We start from the raw sequence: 18153 nt of genomic DNA on the forward strand, positions 1-18153 counted from the left end.
TCCATAGATGTCGGAAACTCCTAGAGTCTCAATTCCAGGGGAATGGGAATCTCGATTCCAAGAAGGATAGGAATCTCGACTCTATATGTGGATGAAACTTGAATCTATTTCGGTCAAAACATGAATCTCAAAAACTAGTAATCTCATTCCTAGCGATTCCTATTGTACCAACAACGATTCCTAAGAATGGAATCTTCTAGCCAGCCGCAATTCTCGATCCAGTTCCTAAAACGATTCAGGTTCCGAGGCGATTCCAACAACTATGGGTCAACCAAGATCTAGATCATCCATTAACTGATTCTAACTTTGAACAAAATACAGAATCTGCCTCGTCGACATGTTCCAAAAAGCTAAAATATGAGAATTCCAACCAAACCCAAACATTCAAGTGGATTCTAAAGAAACAAGAGGGAAGCATTGGAACAGAATAGTAACGGAGCAATCACACATGGTCGTACACGTAGCATCAGAGAACAGGATGTCATATAGGAAGCATAACCTGTATACAGTTCAATGTAGCTCCAGAACTAGAAAGTGAATAAGTCACAAATGCATACTACTATAGAAATAGAGGTAGCACAGAAAAAACCAATGTTCCAAAAAACGACAAGCAGCGCCTAGGTGGCCGGGGGGGTCTAGGCCGCCCAGCACCTAGGTGGCCGCCTAGGTTAGTTCAAAAGGGAGCAAGACGTGTCTAGTAGTTCTATTTTAGGTGCAAGTTTTGTATAAAAAATACATATTCATGCATTTTTTATAATCCAAACAAAAAAATACCAAAAATAGCCCATCTGATCGATATTTTTGCTCCTAGGCGGGCGCAATACCCTAGTTTCCTGCCCAAATACCTACGCGCCCACCTAGGTGGGGTACTAGGCAGGTGCCCCGGCACAGCCCGCCTAGTTGGTCCGCCCATGTCTTGGGCAGTGCTGCCAGGTCCCCCAGCCCGCCTAAGCACTAGGCAAACCACTTTTTGAATCAATGGAAATAACCATAGTTACAAACAAGGTCAGATCACGGATCGGGATTGCGAACACGAGATCCAAAGATGCACAAAAATCGATGGGTGGATCGAGAACGATGCACTGTGAGTTAAAGGGATCATGATCCCAACAAGAAGAGAGCAAGATCCAAATTTGTCCACAATCGAATGATAGTATATGGGATCGAGGTCCATCCAGCTTAGAATCGAGGTTCCCCAAGTAGGGCATTCTAGCTCGGGTGCCAAGTCCATTGAACAATATGCTTAATATTTTTTCTGAATTCAAAAAGCAAACTATCAATAAATACAAAGAATCATGTTTTTAAAATATTGTTTCATTTTTTGTTATCATTGGAATATGTTTCATAAGTGAGAAGTGAAACTGAAAAGCTAAAACGACGACTCAAATTTCAGTCATCAGGCATGAAAGAAGCTCTAGTGGTTGATGGAAATGTGGTGTTTTCCCTTGTTTGGGTCCTTTCACTTGCATGTGATTGGGCATGCAATTGGTCACACTCTCTCTAGATTCAAAGGAAAAAAGAGGGTCTACAAGCAGAAAGGGTCAACCTCCAAATGTCGTTGTAATAATGGATATAGTCAACAAGAGGGTATAGGAGATAAAGATCTATTGTATAAAGCTTATAGAGCACCCAGTAAGTGAAATGGAAAGGATTTAGGTAGGACATGGTGCAACTTTAGTGGCTCACCTTAATCTATGGGTTCCATAACGTAATATGGCAGCAGCTTGTATGTTATGGTGTTTATTTTTCCAACTCACAAGTTCAAACTTCAAGCTCCAAACATTGGTTGCTTTTGTGGCCATTGGAACTGTTTCTCAACTGGTTGATCTCTATACCGAAACCCAATTCAGATTTCAAACTTTGTAGACAATTGTGCTCTTGCACTGAGAGAGAGAGAGAGAGAATTATGGCTATAGAGTTAGAGAAATGATGCGTGGGGAAGAGGGGAGTTGTCAGTGCATGAGACTCGAATGTGTTGGAGATCTTTGATACCAATGTAAAAGAAATCCAACTCCACATTGGTGGAGGCTCGATTCCAATTATTCATGGACCCGTGATTAGGAAGAGAGTGATCTAGATCCCATTAACCTCGTAACTCGATCCCCAATTTTACAGATCAAGATCCCTGTCGCATAACGCAGGATCAAGCTTCCGGAACTGGAGCGACCACCTTCTTGGGGTAACCATGGAAATAACACAGTATGCTTCAATATGGTACCAAAAGCAAAGGAGTCAAAGACAAACAAGAACATGTGCAGACAGGAAAGGATACCCTTTGCAGTGGTTTTAGCAGAATGCAGAGCAAAGAAAGCCCAGGGAAGCCTAAAAACAAATAAAATGCAAATCAATAGCACATGATAAAATCTCTTAAATTACAATATCAAGTTAGGGATCACGATATGATAACTTATACTCATATCTGGATTCTGGACTAACACAAAGGCACGTGTGTGCACACACATACATACACACACACACACACATAGTACAATCTACTACGGCTACTACAGTGAAACAATGACAATAATCAGTATCAATAAATTCAGAGTAAACCTATTGATAAACCACAAGGCAAACACAAATAAGACAGCCAATGATTCCAAGAACATTTACCTAAATGTAAAATTATATCCTTGGCTTCTAATTTAGTTGAGTTCCGATGCTTCGCCAGGGAACAAGCAGATGTGACAGTCTGTTTTGTCAAAAGAAATGTTAACAATTAGTATGATATACAGAGCCACTTCGTGTACACAGATGGTCATAAAATATGGCGACGTTTTAGCATACAGGTTACTTGTTTATCCTTTGACGTTGTGAATGGATGAATACTCTCACTTATATGCTGCCAACATAAAGTGCTGAATATGTCCCACTCTCTTTTAGGTACTCGCTCTGACTTTCTATCCAATTATCTCATAGATGACAGAAAATGTAGCCCAATATAAGAGGACAATTCTACATTGTAAAAATCGCAATGACTCTTTTTTCTCTATTGGCAAATAAAGATAAAGAAAGAAAAACTCAAAGAAATAAAAAATGAACTATTATATACTCAAAATCATAGAACATAGGGATAAATGAGATATGGTCAAAATTTATGCAGATTTTTCAAGATAAATTCATCTTTCATAGAGAAATGTGTAAACTGTACACATTAATTTTTCCCGAAAATTTGCAATTACTTACAACAAGCTCAATTAAAAATGTATTCTACCAACCAAATAGTAATCTAAATATTGAGAGATTGATCCTTCCCTATAATGAAAATTCTCAAGCCCTTCTATATCGATTGCTTGAACACTCCCATAATGACTTCTTATGGCAAAAGACTCCTCGATGGCATGAATAGAGGCAAAATTTTACTATATACAAGAGAAATTCTACATCTCCTAAATAAATCAATGTGCTCTACTGTTCAAGTCTATTGAGTTATTCTAAGAGGGTGTAGTTATTAAAACAACAACAACAAAACTAAGGGAAACAGAGTTTCACTGTTTGCTTTTAATTACTTTCATAGACAATAATAAACATAAAGTTGTAAATTCTCTCTAGCAAGCATAATGTTAGACCCCAAGCTAGTAATCTTTCCAGTAGCAAGTGAAAATGGCAAGAGAAAATGTCTAGACAACTAACTGTTATGCCCACTCGTGTACCGGAGGCAATGCCCAACAATTGGGATTAAAACATGGTGATCCAACATCCTATGTTGCGTGATGGTCTTGTATATTTATTTTTTACATAAATCAGATTTACATGAAATTTTAGGGTTCACCTAATTTCAATATAATGCATCTAAATAAAATACCCAAAAAAAAAAAATTGAAACCTAAAAAATGGCCAAACTGCCGATGGAAAAAAAGGCACTGGTAGTTTGATCTTTTGCACTTGTAAAAGTATTTTTTATATTTTATTTGGATGCGACTTGATAAATCTATCAATGGTCCAATTTTTTCTGGCAGACCGATTTCTAAAAAAAATTAAAAATTAAAGTCTACCATAAAATACAGGGTGTCCGATCGACGTAGATTCAATCTAGGCCATTGGGTGTTATAGAGGAAAGCTAGTGGACGTACCTTAGGGATTCCTATATATATATATATATATATATATATATATATATAGACAAAGACACGCATCACGTACACACACACATCATGCAACATAATATGTGCAAGGTGAATGTGGAAAAATAGAAAGACTATACAAGCACTCACAGATTCAAGAAAATCCTCAGCTATCTCCACAAGAATATCTTCAAGTTCAGGATCCAGTTTTTCAGAAGCATCGATCTGGTCCAAAAGTGACACACAAATCAGACAGTTTGCAAAAAATGGACCTACAGGTTAACCTAGAAAAAAGAACAAAAACATCTTAGTAATAGAATACATTCAATGTTTAAACATAATCTCCCAATTTCAGGCTTTCATAATTTCTTATTCTAAGAATAATCGTGAACCATGCCATATAAATATTTCACTCGAACGAAAGAATACCACAAACAAAGGGACTAAAAACAATTACAGTCCAGTAGGGTCTTCATCAATCAATGAAATGGATGATGAAGAGACACCAGGGCCCATCCTTGAGACCATGCGTCATTTTTGTGGTTCTCGTGAGTCCCCCAATCTATCCATCATTGACCATCACTAGATTGGATATCGATGATCCCAATGGACTACCATAGTCCACTGAATTGTAGTACACTGAATTGTAGTATGCCTTACACTTTTAGCATACCTGTGCAACTAACTCTTGTATGCTCCGCTTGCTCAGTATGTGATTACTCGTTTCCACCACTTCCGAAACACCCATTTGAGAAAGTGAACCAGCTTGGGCCCCTCCTCCTTGCAATGCTATGGGTGTTGAAGGCTTTTGAGTCGATGCCAGTGATCTTGGTGCAGGCTGTTGATGTTGCATTCTTGATTGCTGATACTGTTGAGTGAAGTGCTCTGGTGCAGGTATTTGTGGGGAATAGTGGTGAGGTGGTGGCAGATTTTGTTGGTGGGGTGTGGACTGTTGGTTTTGTTGAGGGTGTTGGGACCTTTGTTGCAAGCTTTGGGGCTTCATTTGTGGACGATAAGATGGAGAGGGTATAGAAGGAGGTGGGAGCATTTGTTTTCCTTGAGTTGTCATCCATTGCATTGATTGTTGATGGGAATGAGAACCCTGGGGAGCTGCGGGGGATTGAGAACTGCCTGAGCCCATTGATGGGCCTCTTGACATGTTCGGACCCTGGAACTTCTGCACATTTGAACAAAAAAATAGTTATAACTATTCCGAAGAAAGCTAAGATTATATGATGCTGCAGCTAACTAGGTAATCACTAAGAACCATTATCCATCCATCCCTCCTTGCAGAACAATCAATCTCATGAAACAAGATAGACTGATAAAGAAGCTCGAAACGAAAATCCTTTTAGTTACCAGAAATTCAAAAACAAGGTATAGCTATTAGGTCTCATGCTGATTCTAAGGATTGCATGAGGAACTAATAGGTCTTTAAGGCTGAGCCACCTAGATTGGAGGCAACAAAGGATAGCTTTACATGAACATTTCCAACATTTTAAAGGTTTCCTGAAGTTTAACTTCCAAGGCTTAAAGTTAACCCCTTTGAGGTGGATTTGCCATCCAGTAAGTGTCTTTCCTTTTCATTTTTGATAAGCGGCCATCAATAAGTTTCTACCGAATGAAAAACAGTTTGTCAGTGTTGAGAGAGGCAGTCCAGGTAGTTGGGCTGGCGCCTACTCTCCTAGGCGGCCCAAAATAGAGCCAAAGGCGGGGAGAAGTGGCCGTTGGGGTTTTAAATGTAAAGTTGGGTGGGGGTTTTGGGGTTTTTGAGATTGGGATCTGTCTTCAAATGAGCTTGATTGTTTTTTTTGTGTGTGTGTCTTGGGGGGGGGGGGGGGGGGGGAGCTCATCCATGTGGACTAATTGTTTGGGGCTTTTGAGATGCAAGTCTGTCACTAAATAAGCTCAATGGGGCCTTAGAGAGAGAGAGAGAGAGAGAGAGAGGATATGATGACAGAAAGATTTAGTAGTCCATCACTATATCTCATGTTGCATATTGCTCCAACTATGGGGCTTTCCTGCAATTTTCTCTCAAGAGGGGTGGAGATGAAGTTATCATTCTCTCACAGAAGAGAGAGAAAGAGAGAGAGAGAGAGAGAGAAAGAGAGAGAGAGAGAGAGAGAGAGAGAGAAAGAGAGAGTTGTACCTATTTTGGTCAATTCAACGCCAGTTTAATTATTTTGTTCATGAGTAAAACTTTCCTGGGACTTTCTCTATTCTATATTTGTATCACCCCCCAATACTTTCTTTCGAGTGGTTCGTGTCTCACCCACCTACTTTTGAGGTGCCCGTTTAGGTCCCTAGGTGCACAAAGGCCTAGGCAGGTCATAGGGCACCTAGGCACATGGATGACTCAGGCACCCACCAAGGTCACTTCAATTAGGGCGGTGCTTCAAACGCCATGACGATGAGGCGTCCACATTTTCGAACACTGCACTCGATTTGGAATCCTGGAATTCCAATCCTTGTAAAAGGGATAAAACATGAAATCTGAAATCTTAGTCACTGAGTGGGCAGGTATAGAGTAAGCCCTTTGGGTCCTCGGGACAAAGCTTTTGAAAGAAGGTTCATGCCATGGAAAACCAAATTCTTATTCCCCAAAGGGGAAGAATTAAACTTATTAAGTTACAAAATACGGCATTCCATTCTAATCTACGTCAATGTTTCAAATAAGAAAGACATAGGCCATTCAGAGATTTTTGCAGAAGGATGCTGATATGGGGTCACATATTTCATCTAGCCAAATGGGATGAGATACACAACACAAAGAAGCAATGAGGTCTATGGATTAGATAAGGCACACAAATGAATAAGGTTTTGACAGAGAAGTGGGACATGGAGATTTCTTAAGGAATCATGAGCCTTGTGGAGGAGATTATTGCTATCATTAGGGGGGTAGGGAAGTCGATAACACAAGAAGGTCGAATGGTTGTCAAGGGGCCATAAACATCAATAAGATTAGCTAAGTTTCAGTTTTTTTTTTTTTTTTTTTTTTTTTTGAAATGGTGATGTAGAGTTTCAGTATGCATATTTTTTTATATAAATTTGGTAGTTGGATTAGGTCCAAAATCCCTAACGAACTGTACTAGAGGTCTGTTTAGTCTGGAAGAGAACCACATACCTTGGTTAAGGACTGGACTCTTCTGAGCATAAGTAGGATTGTTTTCAGTGCAATCAATATTTTAAAAGGAATATGAGAAATGAGGAGATGAATTGAGAGGGCCTTTGGGATCCTAGCTATATGATAGAGGAGTCCTCAGCTATTAAAATAAGTGTTGATGTTTGATAGGAGGATATGGTCTTGGGAAAGCTTCTATCCTATCATTGTCTAAAGCAACGGTAGGTATATGCTGTTCAGGCAACTGCTGAACTCTAACCCATGAAGGCCATATCATGACACACTAGGGCTTTGGGGGACCCCAAGAAGAAGAGTTGGGTTTGTTATTTCTGTAGGAAGTATTCATCATTTATCCTAATCTTGCTTGAAATGAAGTCTGATAAACCAGATCTCCATGCAACAAGAGTTGTTTGGGAGCGTCGACCTGCTGGTTGGACAGCACTGCATGCTCAAAGGTGATAAGAAGGTACTTAGGACTCATGGGATACATCAGTTCTTTCTACAACTCAAATCTGTAGATGCAATATAGTCCGTTATGGTCAACTTTGAATGTCTAGAGAAGGGCTTTAAGTGGACCTAAACTGCAGTCTACACCCCAAACAGACCAGCGAGGGGAGCCATTCTGGTTGAAGCAGGAGATAATCGAAGGAATACCATGTGTACTGGGTGCTTTGGACGTGATTCCAATGTCTTCATGCGGTCATACAAAAGAAATACAAGGGGCAGAACGCAGCAAGTATATCAGGCTTTAAGAAGTTATATGTACACAGGAGCTGATGGAAATACCAATTGCAAGGGTCAAGTACGCATGGTCTAACGACAACTCACAAAGTTGGACATTTCCATGTATGCCAAAATGGGAAGCCAAGTTCACAGGAACATGTTTTTGTGCGTTCATAACCTACTTCGACCGTATACCCCTAATGATGGAGACTGACCCAATCATTGTCGGTCCTTTCCCTTTCCATTTTGAGCTCACGTGGTTGGAAATCAAAAATATGTAACAACCCATCAGAGAATAGTTGGAGGAATTCAAGTGAGGGATGGGTGGGCAATCATTCGTACAAAACTATATATATATATATAGGATGATGCTAATGTTAGCCCAAGGGCTAACAGAAAGATATGAGCCTAATGGCCCAGATTGAATCTAGGCCGATCTGACAATCACGGATGTCCAATAGTGTTTGAATTTTAATTTTTTTCTACAAATCCAAATCACTTGAAATTTTAGGTGTGTGTTCATTAAAAATAGGTGAATCTTTGAAAAATATCAAAAACATATTTTACATGAAAAAAATTGACCAAAATACCCCCATAAAGTTTCGGGGGTATTTTGGTCAATTTGTTTTTTGCAGGTTATTTTTTTATATTTTTATTAGGTGCTGCTTGATGAGAAGAATACAAGCCTAAAATTTCAACTGATTTGGATTTATAGAAAACACGAAATGAGATCATGACCGTCAGATCGGCCCAGATTCAATCTGGGCCATTGGGCTCATATCTTCTTGTTAACCCTTGGGCTAACAGAAAGATTTTCCATATATATATATATATATATATATATATAGCTATGTTTGAAGTGCAGATATATGCATATATGGTGTTTGCGATGCGTCGAAATCGAGGCACCTGCATAGGAGGCCAGCAATCGACAACCCCTTGCCCTCTAGGGGCCACTTAGCACCATCTGAAATATTGCTCCAAACAAGTATCTTGTACTACCCCTCTGCCAAGAAAAAGCACAGAGGCAAGAGATGAAAGACTTCAACCTAAGGTAGCATTGTTCAAGTTTCAGTTCCTATCATTAGGAAAATAAATCTCACGTGTTTACACTATTCAATCTACCAATATACTTTTTATTTCTATCCTCATAGCCCATATTTATATCAAATGACAGTGAAGATGATGATGTTTTCTACGTAATGGGTCCTCCAAACCATCATAATCAAGACTGAAAAAGCCATTGAACCAATGAGGGGTTTCGTCCAATCAAAACTGATTCAACCACTATTCGAACAACTTAGGCTAAATTTAAAAAATAAATAAGAATAATAGTTTAAAAATATGAACGATATTAGAAAAAGCTTCTCAACTTTGTTTAGTCAGCCGAACTAGTCAAAAACTAAAGTTTTGTTCAATTTCCAACTAACCAGGTTCTTGCTTTAAACTGGACCGGTCAAGGCAACATCGGTGGTCTGACCAATCAAACAGGTGGTACGCTCCAATCTTGATAATATGCTCCAAACAATAGTTGTTAGGAGAAAAGCCGAGTGAAGAGCTCAGATCAACCCATGGCTGAAGCTCCCGACCTTGGATGAGCCTGGGAGTTATGCTCAAGAAGTGGCTTGGGAACGGCCCGTTATGTGTACCATATGTATATGGGAGAACTTTGGGAGCATTCTTTAATATATCTGTGTGTTTGTGTCTGTGTGAAATAAACACAACCATTTATTTTTATTTTTGAAATTTAAAAATAGCAACATCACTTTTTATTTTTGAAATTTATAAATAGTCACATATATTTTATAGTTTACACTTAAACCCCACCTTTTTTATAGTGAATATTGTATTTTAATTTTATTGTATATCTAATTAAGCTCAAATATCAGGCATCTGTACTTCTCGCCATAACAAAAATGCAAAAAAAATGAAAAAATATAACTATGTAAAATTTATTTTGGGACATTTGGTCATTTTTTTATTTTAAAATTATTTTGGTAGTTTCTACAAGTGTGAGATGGTGGTAGGTATCAACTCGCCAAATTTGAGCTCAATCCGATGTATAAGATAGAAAATAAAATTAAAACAATAAGCACTGTCAAATAGTGGGACCTAAGTGTAAAATATAAAATATAAAGATGGCATTTTTCATAAACTCCTCACATGTGTATGTGTGAATTATTATTTAAAGTGATTTTAGAAATTAAAAAATGTATAATCCACTCCCTTAGCATTATCTATACATATGAACAATGGGAACTCTATAACATAAAAGTCCCGAATAAAATGATATTATAGGTCCATGATATGGAATGAGCTCAGGAATCGCTTGACTGATTGTGTACTACAGTGAATCGCCAAGGCCGGGCCATCCTCTATAGTGAATCGCTCAGTTCACGACAATCTGGAGAATTTCCCGAGTTCAAAAACCACTCTGGACAGAACCTCAAAACCATCACCCCCCCCCCCCCCCCCCCCCCCCCGCCCCTCCCCCGAAAAAAAACAAAAAGAAAAAAAAAAAACCTAAACCAACTCAAGGTGATGCTGAGTTGGCTCACCTGTTTTCATTCACTGATGCAAATCACATAAAAGTGAAAAACAGAAATCGTCAACACGTGGTCACAGTGATCAAAAAATCATAAATCCAGATTGGGGAATTGCCACTGACCGTGCCGATTCCTGGTCTGAATCAGTTTTACTTCTGCAACACAAAATGTAATACATTCACTTACAAATAGCTGGAACGGTTTTGTAGGACTGACCGTATGCATTCTAAGACTTCGTAGAAGCTTCGAATTCCCTTGGAGTCATTCTTCCTTTAACGTACTTTTCTTTTTTATTGTTTGTCAATATTAGCAAAAGAAAGTCCAATGGTGGGGTTGAACGTTCAACATTTGCCCAACGTTCAATTGCACTAGCCAACTCAGCCATTCTAGGCTATTGATATAAAGGGCATATAAAATATATTATACAGTCATTATCTTTATTCTTTTTTTTTTCTTTTTTCGGGGCTGGACGCTGATCTTGATGGGTCACATGGGTGGATGATCCACCCTACCAATCCCCTTTTTAAATCATCAAGTGGTTATAAGCATCAAAAAGCAAAAAATAATAAACACAAATTCAAAGACACCTACTTCAAAAAATCAAACACTTCTATTTACCAAAAAAAATTAAACACTCAAGATCCTTCAAACTAGGATCCCACATCTATTCTCAATGGGTCATGATCCCCATTTCATAGAAAGTGAGTTCCCTTTTTAGTCAAGAATCCCTGTAATGAGTGGGAGTGAGGTCCATTCAAGCTCCGACGCTGGGATCACCGAAACGTGATTTCAAGGTGGTTGCCACCACTTAACCAAGCTGCCCAATCAACGCTCAAAAGATAGAAGATAACATATAGTTAAGATGGAAGTCATCTTCAGGCCTAGAAGCAAAGAAGGACGAGGGATTCGAAGTATCCAAGAAGTAAACACGGCTCTCCAAAGAAAATGGTTATGAGGGATTGGAAACCATCAAACCACCTGTGGATGAGCGTTTTGGGTGACAAGTATGTCTTCAGCACAAAGATCTCCTAAAGCCACTGAGAAGAAGGCAAGTGCGACGAGTGCTTGGTGAGATATAGACCAAGTGTGAGAGAGCTACAAGATTAATAAGCCCATGCAGGTTCGAGAAGGGAAGAGGACCCTATTATGGAGAGACGTGTGGCTACATAAGGCATCATTAACAGAACAGCTTCTGTGGTTATTTAGCTGGCATGGATCCAAATGTGGTAGTAGCTAATGTAGCAAAGATTCAAGACAGAACAGCATGGTATCCATGTTTTAGAAGGGGCCTCAAAGAGGAGGAAACAATTTATTTCCCCAATTTTCTACCACTTTTGCAGGACATAGACCACATGCACGTGAGAGAAGACCATGACCCTAATGTAAAGGTAAGTTCAATGTCAAGTCCTTTCATAGTAAAAGTGTAAACCGACATGGATGCCTTTTGAAATCAGTTATCTCATAGGATTTAGGGGATCCCTGACCCCACTAAAATGATGAAAGAAATCAATTCATCACAATACAATTCAATCATTCAACTACAAACATGTAAATATATCATAAAACGAAAGATAGTAAAATGATTCACAACATAATACGTTATGGCAAAAAAAATCACAATATCAGAATCAAAACAATGTTTGCCCAAACCTCGTCCATTGGGTCGCCAAAAGTCCTCAAAATCGACCATTAGAAGCACCAAAAACTACCAAGAACTATTGCCTTTGATTTTGGAAGAAATCGAAAAAATCTAAAATAAATCACAAATTCAAGGTTTTTAGGGAGTTTTAATCTCTCTAGAAGCCATGGATTAGGTTGTGTGGGTTTAGAACGCCCCCATAACCCTTTTCCCCCCTATTTAAGGGGAAATTACTAAATTGACCTTAGCCGAGGGCATTTTTCCACCCTCGACAAGTTGGTTTAAGGCGGCGCCTACGTGGCCATCTTGACTATACCGCCAAGGAGGGTAAGGCGCTGCCTAGGTGCCCCCGGAGAGATCCCGCCTAGGCATTTTGGCCACTCATTCGATTATGCGGCCGCTTAGGCAGCCGAGCGGCTGAGTTTTCGAACATTGAGCAAGGGGAAAGTCTAAAAGCACATGGCTGAAAATCGTGAGAATGAGATATGGTGACTTATGATTTGACTAAAGGTATGGCCCTTGATAGAACAAAATGGTAGAACAGGCTTTGTATAGCCGACCCCAAATAGTTGGGATAAGGCTTGGATGATGACAATGATGATAAAGAATGCATGTTCCAAATCATTGCACTGCATACAAGTGGATTTGGAGTCAATGCAACATCTTTTTCTTCATTGGCCTTCAGCAGCAACCTTTCGGAAGCATTATTGGAGTTTTTTTTTTCGAGTTGTTTGAGTGTTTAGCATAAATTGGGTAATGCCAGAATCAATTGCTGACCTGGTTAACCAATGGTTTACCCAGAGTTTCCAAAGCTTGGGCTTACACTTTGGAGGTTGGCTCTAATTGTTTTGATGTGGGAAGTCTTTCTCAAATGCACTAGAAGGCACTTCAAAGATGAAAAACACAATCCCACACGGCTAAAAAGAAGATCAAAAATTAAAACTACAAATATCTCTCAGGCATTAGCTAGAAAAAAAAATTGGAGCTACTCAATTAGTGATTTAGAATCCCAGTGGCAGCTTATTTTGAGGAGCCACACAAAAAAGGATGCCATAACTGCTAAATGGACACTACCTACGGAGGGTATGATCAATTACACTTAACTTCAATAGAAGTTTCGTAGGTAGTCATGGCCGACCAGAGTTGTGGTGTGTTCTGTGACCACCACAGAAGAGTCCTAAAACAATTTGCATATCTCATTCCATAATGATATCACAACGACATTAAAGCCCATGCCCTTCTCACAATTTTGGATCCAAATTGAAAAGATATCCTTATTGAAGGCACTCACAGAATGTTGTTACATGGGCGAATAGTTGTGCAGATTATCCATTATGATCAAGTAATGTTTTCGAGGAAGTGTTTGAAATTATCAGCAACCTCAGAGCTTCTTTTCAGGATTCCTGGCATGAGGCAAAGGAGGGTGCCGATTTCTTAAGAAATGATGGTGTTTATAAATATTCTCTTGTTGTTTCCAGTTATATTTTATATAAGGTCCATTGTGCCTGGGGTTCAATATTTACACCAAGCATCAAGTCTTAATTTCAACGAAATTCAGTTAATTATCATAAAAAAAATCTGTCAAGAGTTTCCTGCCTCCTCCAATGGTGCTCACTTTCAGTTGGCAGGATACCAAAGATGAAGTTACAAAAACCACCTTCAGCACCAAGAAATCCAGTTAGCAAATGACTTTACTTCGTGTGAAGAATAAAGGAGACAACAAAGCATTACTTTTACACTATGCATATGGAAGATCCAGATGATATAATTTATTACTTTATAGTTCAGAATTAATGAGCACTTTAGCATTTCATGGTAAATATTGGCTGTCTAAAGCAAATTTATTGAATGACTAAGCTCCTGGCATTTCCCAAGAAAGAAGAGTTTTTTTTTTTTTTTTCTTTTCTTTTGATTGATATGAAGAGGAAGAAAGTTGGAAGGTCCACCCCCATATCAACATTTCAGGGTCTCCAGAAGAAGTATAATTTAAGAGATAGAATACAATGACATGATCTTCAAAGTGGGAAGTACAGCATCCACTATTTTATCGGCATATTGATAATGAATAAATTGAAACGCATCAAAGGGTATGACTTGATTCAAAAGCAGTCAAGGGGGACTTTCAGTGAAGCAATAAGACCCGAATACCATAGGGCCTACACCTTATTTTTTCGCTCAAAAAATAAAACTTAAACCCAAAATATAGAGATAGGACTTAAACCCAATTATTTCAACAGGAACAATAGGATTAGCATTTGACAACAGAAGCTTTTCAAAGCCATTGTGCAAAATATCAGTACCCGAGGACATAAGTTGGTCAATCATAATGACCTAAAGATTTCCATGATATTTTAAATTTTCATGTGTCGATTGTACAAACAGGAATCTTGGAAATTCTATTCACTATAATAGAGAATTTCTGTCCGATCACTTATTTGTCTTGAGATTCCATTATACCAAAGAATTGTCTACTGTTTTCCTTTCTGTACAAGAAGACAATGCAAGAGAAAAACTCAACAAAAGAAAAGCCCATGCAATGAGGAGAAGAAAAATGAAAAAGCTCCGTAATAGTGAAATCTTACCTGGGGGGACAAAGATTGGTTATGTGAAGAAGTTATTGATCTTATTGATGTCACAGGTGGCCTCTGTTGATGGTGCATGGCCACATTTCCAGGTCTAAACTGTGATCCAGAGCCAAGTGAATTCGTAATGCTAAAATTTAATGGCTGCCTTCCCTGTAAACATCATTAATTTCAAAATAAGATGCAGAACAAAAGAGTAGTATAAGATTAAGAACAATAATAATATACTGAAAATAATTCAATTTTATATTCCCATGAGGCCCCATTTCCTTTTTGATAGTTTCAAAAAAGAATTGGGTCCTTCCAAAGTCCTGCATTCCCAATCTGTGCTATCATTCATTACTAAGAACAGATATAGAGCAACAGAACCACAAATCTAATTTCTAAACAGTGACAATTGAGCTAGAAAACACAAAGATCCATTTTCCGTTGAACCAACGATGTAAATCGAAGAAATAAGACCACTTTCTTTCTTTTCTTCCCTCCTTTTTTGGGAAACGCTACTACCATTACTGTAGAAATACTTGAAAACTTTAAATTTCAAAGACAGACCTCTCAGCCAAACCAGACCAAAAGGACTTCCAGCTTCTTAAACTAATCATCCTACAAAACTCTGAAAAACAAATATTTCAAATGCCTGGTTTTAATGGTACTAAGGCATGCTAGTCAATGCAAAACTAGCCGTGTGCGCGCGCGCGAGAGAGAGAGAAGAGAGAGAGAGCTTAACCTTTTTTTAATTCCCACAAGTGCAAACCTGGCTACCCAACTAGAGAAATTCAGAGAGAGAGAGAGAGAGAGAGAGAGAGAGAGAGACAATAAAGAGTGTCTGTTCTATCCAATCCCTAAGCATGAAAATAACGCTGCCAAACTAGGTGAGAGAGAGGGAGAGTGATTCTGTCTTTCCGAACCCTGGTCATAAAAATGCAGCTATCAAGTTAGCTAGCTAGAGAGAGAGAGAGAGAGACTATGCTTTCTAATCCCTATTCATCAAAATAGGTTGTTATGTCTCAATGTATCGTTCCAAAACAGGAGAAAGAGAGAGAAACTACACTTTCTAATCCCTAGTCATCAAAATAGGTTCTTATGTCTCAATATATCTGTCCAAAACAGGAGAGACAGAGACAGAGAGAGCAACCGAATGGGTTCGCATAAAATTCGCATAAATAAGCCATAATTCCAAAACAGGAGTGGAAGAGTAGCTTGGATGGAACTAGTATAAGTAAAGAGAGAGAGTTTTACCTATTAGTTTCCTTTTGGGTTATCTTCGGATTAGTTGGGCATTTAGTTTTAAGGAAACTTACCTGGTTTGCATGGAATTGTAGGTTTGGGTCACAAAAGAAAGGGTATAATGTCAATTAAGGTAAAGAATAAATCATCTTTCCCCCCCTCCTCACAAGTGGGAGGAGATTGCGGACACGGAAAATAATCTTAGGAAAGGATAACTATCTGCAGAGAGGGGCTGAAGACAAGCTCACATGGGTGCCCAACAAGTATGGAGAAATGACCCTAAAAAGCGCCCACGCAATTATCAGAGAACATAAAGCCAAAAACAAAGTACTTGAGAGTATACGTGAAAAACCAATGCACCTGAGGCCACATGATTTACATGGATAGCTCATCAAAAAGGCAAACAACCTCCAATAGAGTGCAAAAATGGGGTTACTTGGATCACTTGGAGATTCAACACGGAAGTCATAGCTAGCTCAAACATCTAAAGCCTCCTACCAAATTGGTGTGCAAAGAAATTTAAAACCAAATTCCTAACAAAGTTTTGCAATGCCTCTGTCCCCACTATAATTTGGTTCATATTGCGAGAAAGAAATCAGGGGTAAAAGAAGTTCATATCACAAGAAATTGGGGGGTAAAAGAAAATCATCATCACACCATTCAAGAAATACTAAGGGAGGTGAAATGGGAAATTTGAAATGGCATCTCCGAAGAAAATGTCCAAGGAATGCAAGGAAAAAAAAAAGAATCATATATGACCTGTGGAAAGTACAAATTCCCAATTGACCTTGAGTGAAATAGAGCAAATGCAGGTAGGTTATTGTGTGTATAAAGCAATAAAGAAAACTTTTTTGCAAGGCCTATTGCAAATATTATATCAATTGTAAATTTTCAATAAAATTAATACAACAAGTGGGGTTCCCATACAAACCCTAACTAATGTAAAGAAAAAAAGAATAGATCATATTAGTGTTGAGCAACAGCTCCAGAAGGCAATACAACTTGAATCAGACCCAGTCCATCATTCTTTTCTTCGCTACTTTCCTTGTGCCACTTTAATCATATCAACTACTATCAGAGCATATAGATCCACGCCGTGGCAGATGTACATGATTACAAAAGCTATATCAGAAGGTTGACGAGGAGTCGGAGCACATCATGGATAGCATGGAGGAGACTCTGAGATCTGTGGTAAAGCTCTACATGAACAAGTCCAGGTGATTCAGGATATCTGGTTAATGATCTCTACAATGGACATGAAGATGAACAAATATCAATATCATGAAATCAGGAAGATAATATTGTGTCTAATACTTCAGCCCAACAACTATGCCGCAACCGCAAACTTTCTTTCCTGTGTGAGACACAAGAAAGGTCAATCCAGACTAAGTATGTACGGCCAGATTTCTCTCCATTTAATGGGGAGGATCCAAAGTGACAGGTATAAAGGAGTGAGCAGTTTCCCAAATTCAGTCAAACAACTAATACGCAAAAGGTGCTTTTGGCATCACATGGAGAAATGGCAACAGTGGGTAGAGAAGTCACAGGGAGAACTCATGTAGAGTTTGCGGATGCCCTATGTATCATACTGGGACCACCCAATATAAGGATTATCATGAGGCCCTTTCTAAATTGCATCAAACTGCAAGATTTTGTGATTAGATTACCAATCAGATCAAACGCTTAGCCAACCAAACAAAAGGATGGACAGAGTTGATGTAGATGGGTTGCTTTGTACGTGGTTTGAAGGATGAAAACAAGACGGATATAGAAAAGTTTAGACCCATAACGATATCAGTGGTTCTCAGGTTGTCTCAGTTGCAAGAGGAGAAACTGGCACACCAGCAAAGGTAGAATAAAACATGACTGGACAACCTACAAATTCTACGTCAACCGCAACACCAAGAACCACAACCTCACCCATCAGGAATCTTTCTCCAGGAGAGACGAGAGAATGTCATGACAAAGGATTAGATTACAACTCCGATGAGTACAACCCAGGACATCCCTGAAAAACCCAGTAATTATTTTTTATCGAGGGAAATTGGCCGGATGAGGGGGAAAAATCATAGGAGACAATTGAAGAGGCAGAAAAATCATCTAAAATCTCAGTGCATGCACTCTCTGGCTCTGGAACTCCCCAAACTATGAGAGTGCAGGGAATGGTCAAAAGACAGGCAGCTATAGCTCTCCTTGATTCTAGAAATACTCCTAATTTCTTGGAACCATCATTTGCTATGAGACTTGGTTG

The 18153-nt window shown here is 38.8% G+C and overlaps 1 protein-coding gene across 8 annotated transcripts in view; it reads right to left on the minus strand.

The window, feature by feature from the left end:
- The window catches only part of TAF12 (TBP-associated factor 12), a 40840-nt gene that overhangs the window by 14952 nt on the left and 7735 nt on the right, over positions 1-18153 (minus strand). For all 8 annotated transcript variants that reach the window (XR_016044511.1, XR_002282145.2, XR_016044512.1 and 5 more), the window contains exons 2-5: positions 14676-14828; positions 4738-5241; positions 4215-4289; positions 2614-2692 (exon numbers count right to left, since the gene is read on the minus strand). Coding sequence is in view for 3 of the 8 variants with exons in the window: in XM_088852003.1 (XP_088708129.1) it covers positions 2614-2692; positions 4215-4289; positions 4738-5241; positions 14676-14828 (811 nt within the window). In the remaining 5 variants the exon portion in view is untranslated. The remainder of the gene's footprint in view (positions 1-2613; positions 2693-4214; positions 4290-4737; positions 5242-14675; positions 14829-18153) is intronic.

This window comes from Amborella trichopoda, chromosome 11, assembly GCF_054954075.1.
Source record: "Amborella trichopoda isolate Santa Cruz 75 chromosome 11, AtrichopodaSantaCruz75HAP2 v2.0, whole genome shotgun sequence".
Lineage (NCBI taxonomy): Eukaryota > Viridiplantae > Streptophyta > Magnoliopsida > Amborellales > Amborellaceae > Amborella > Amborella trichopoda.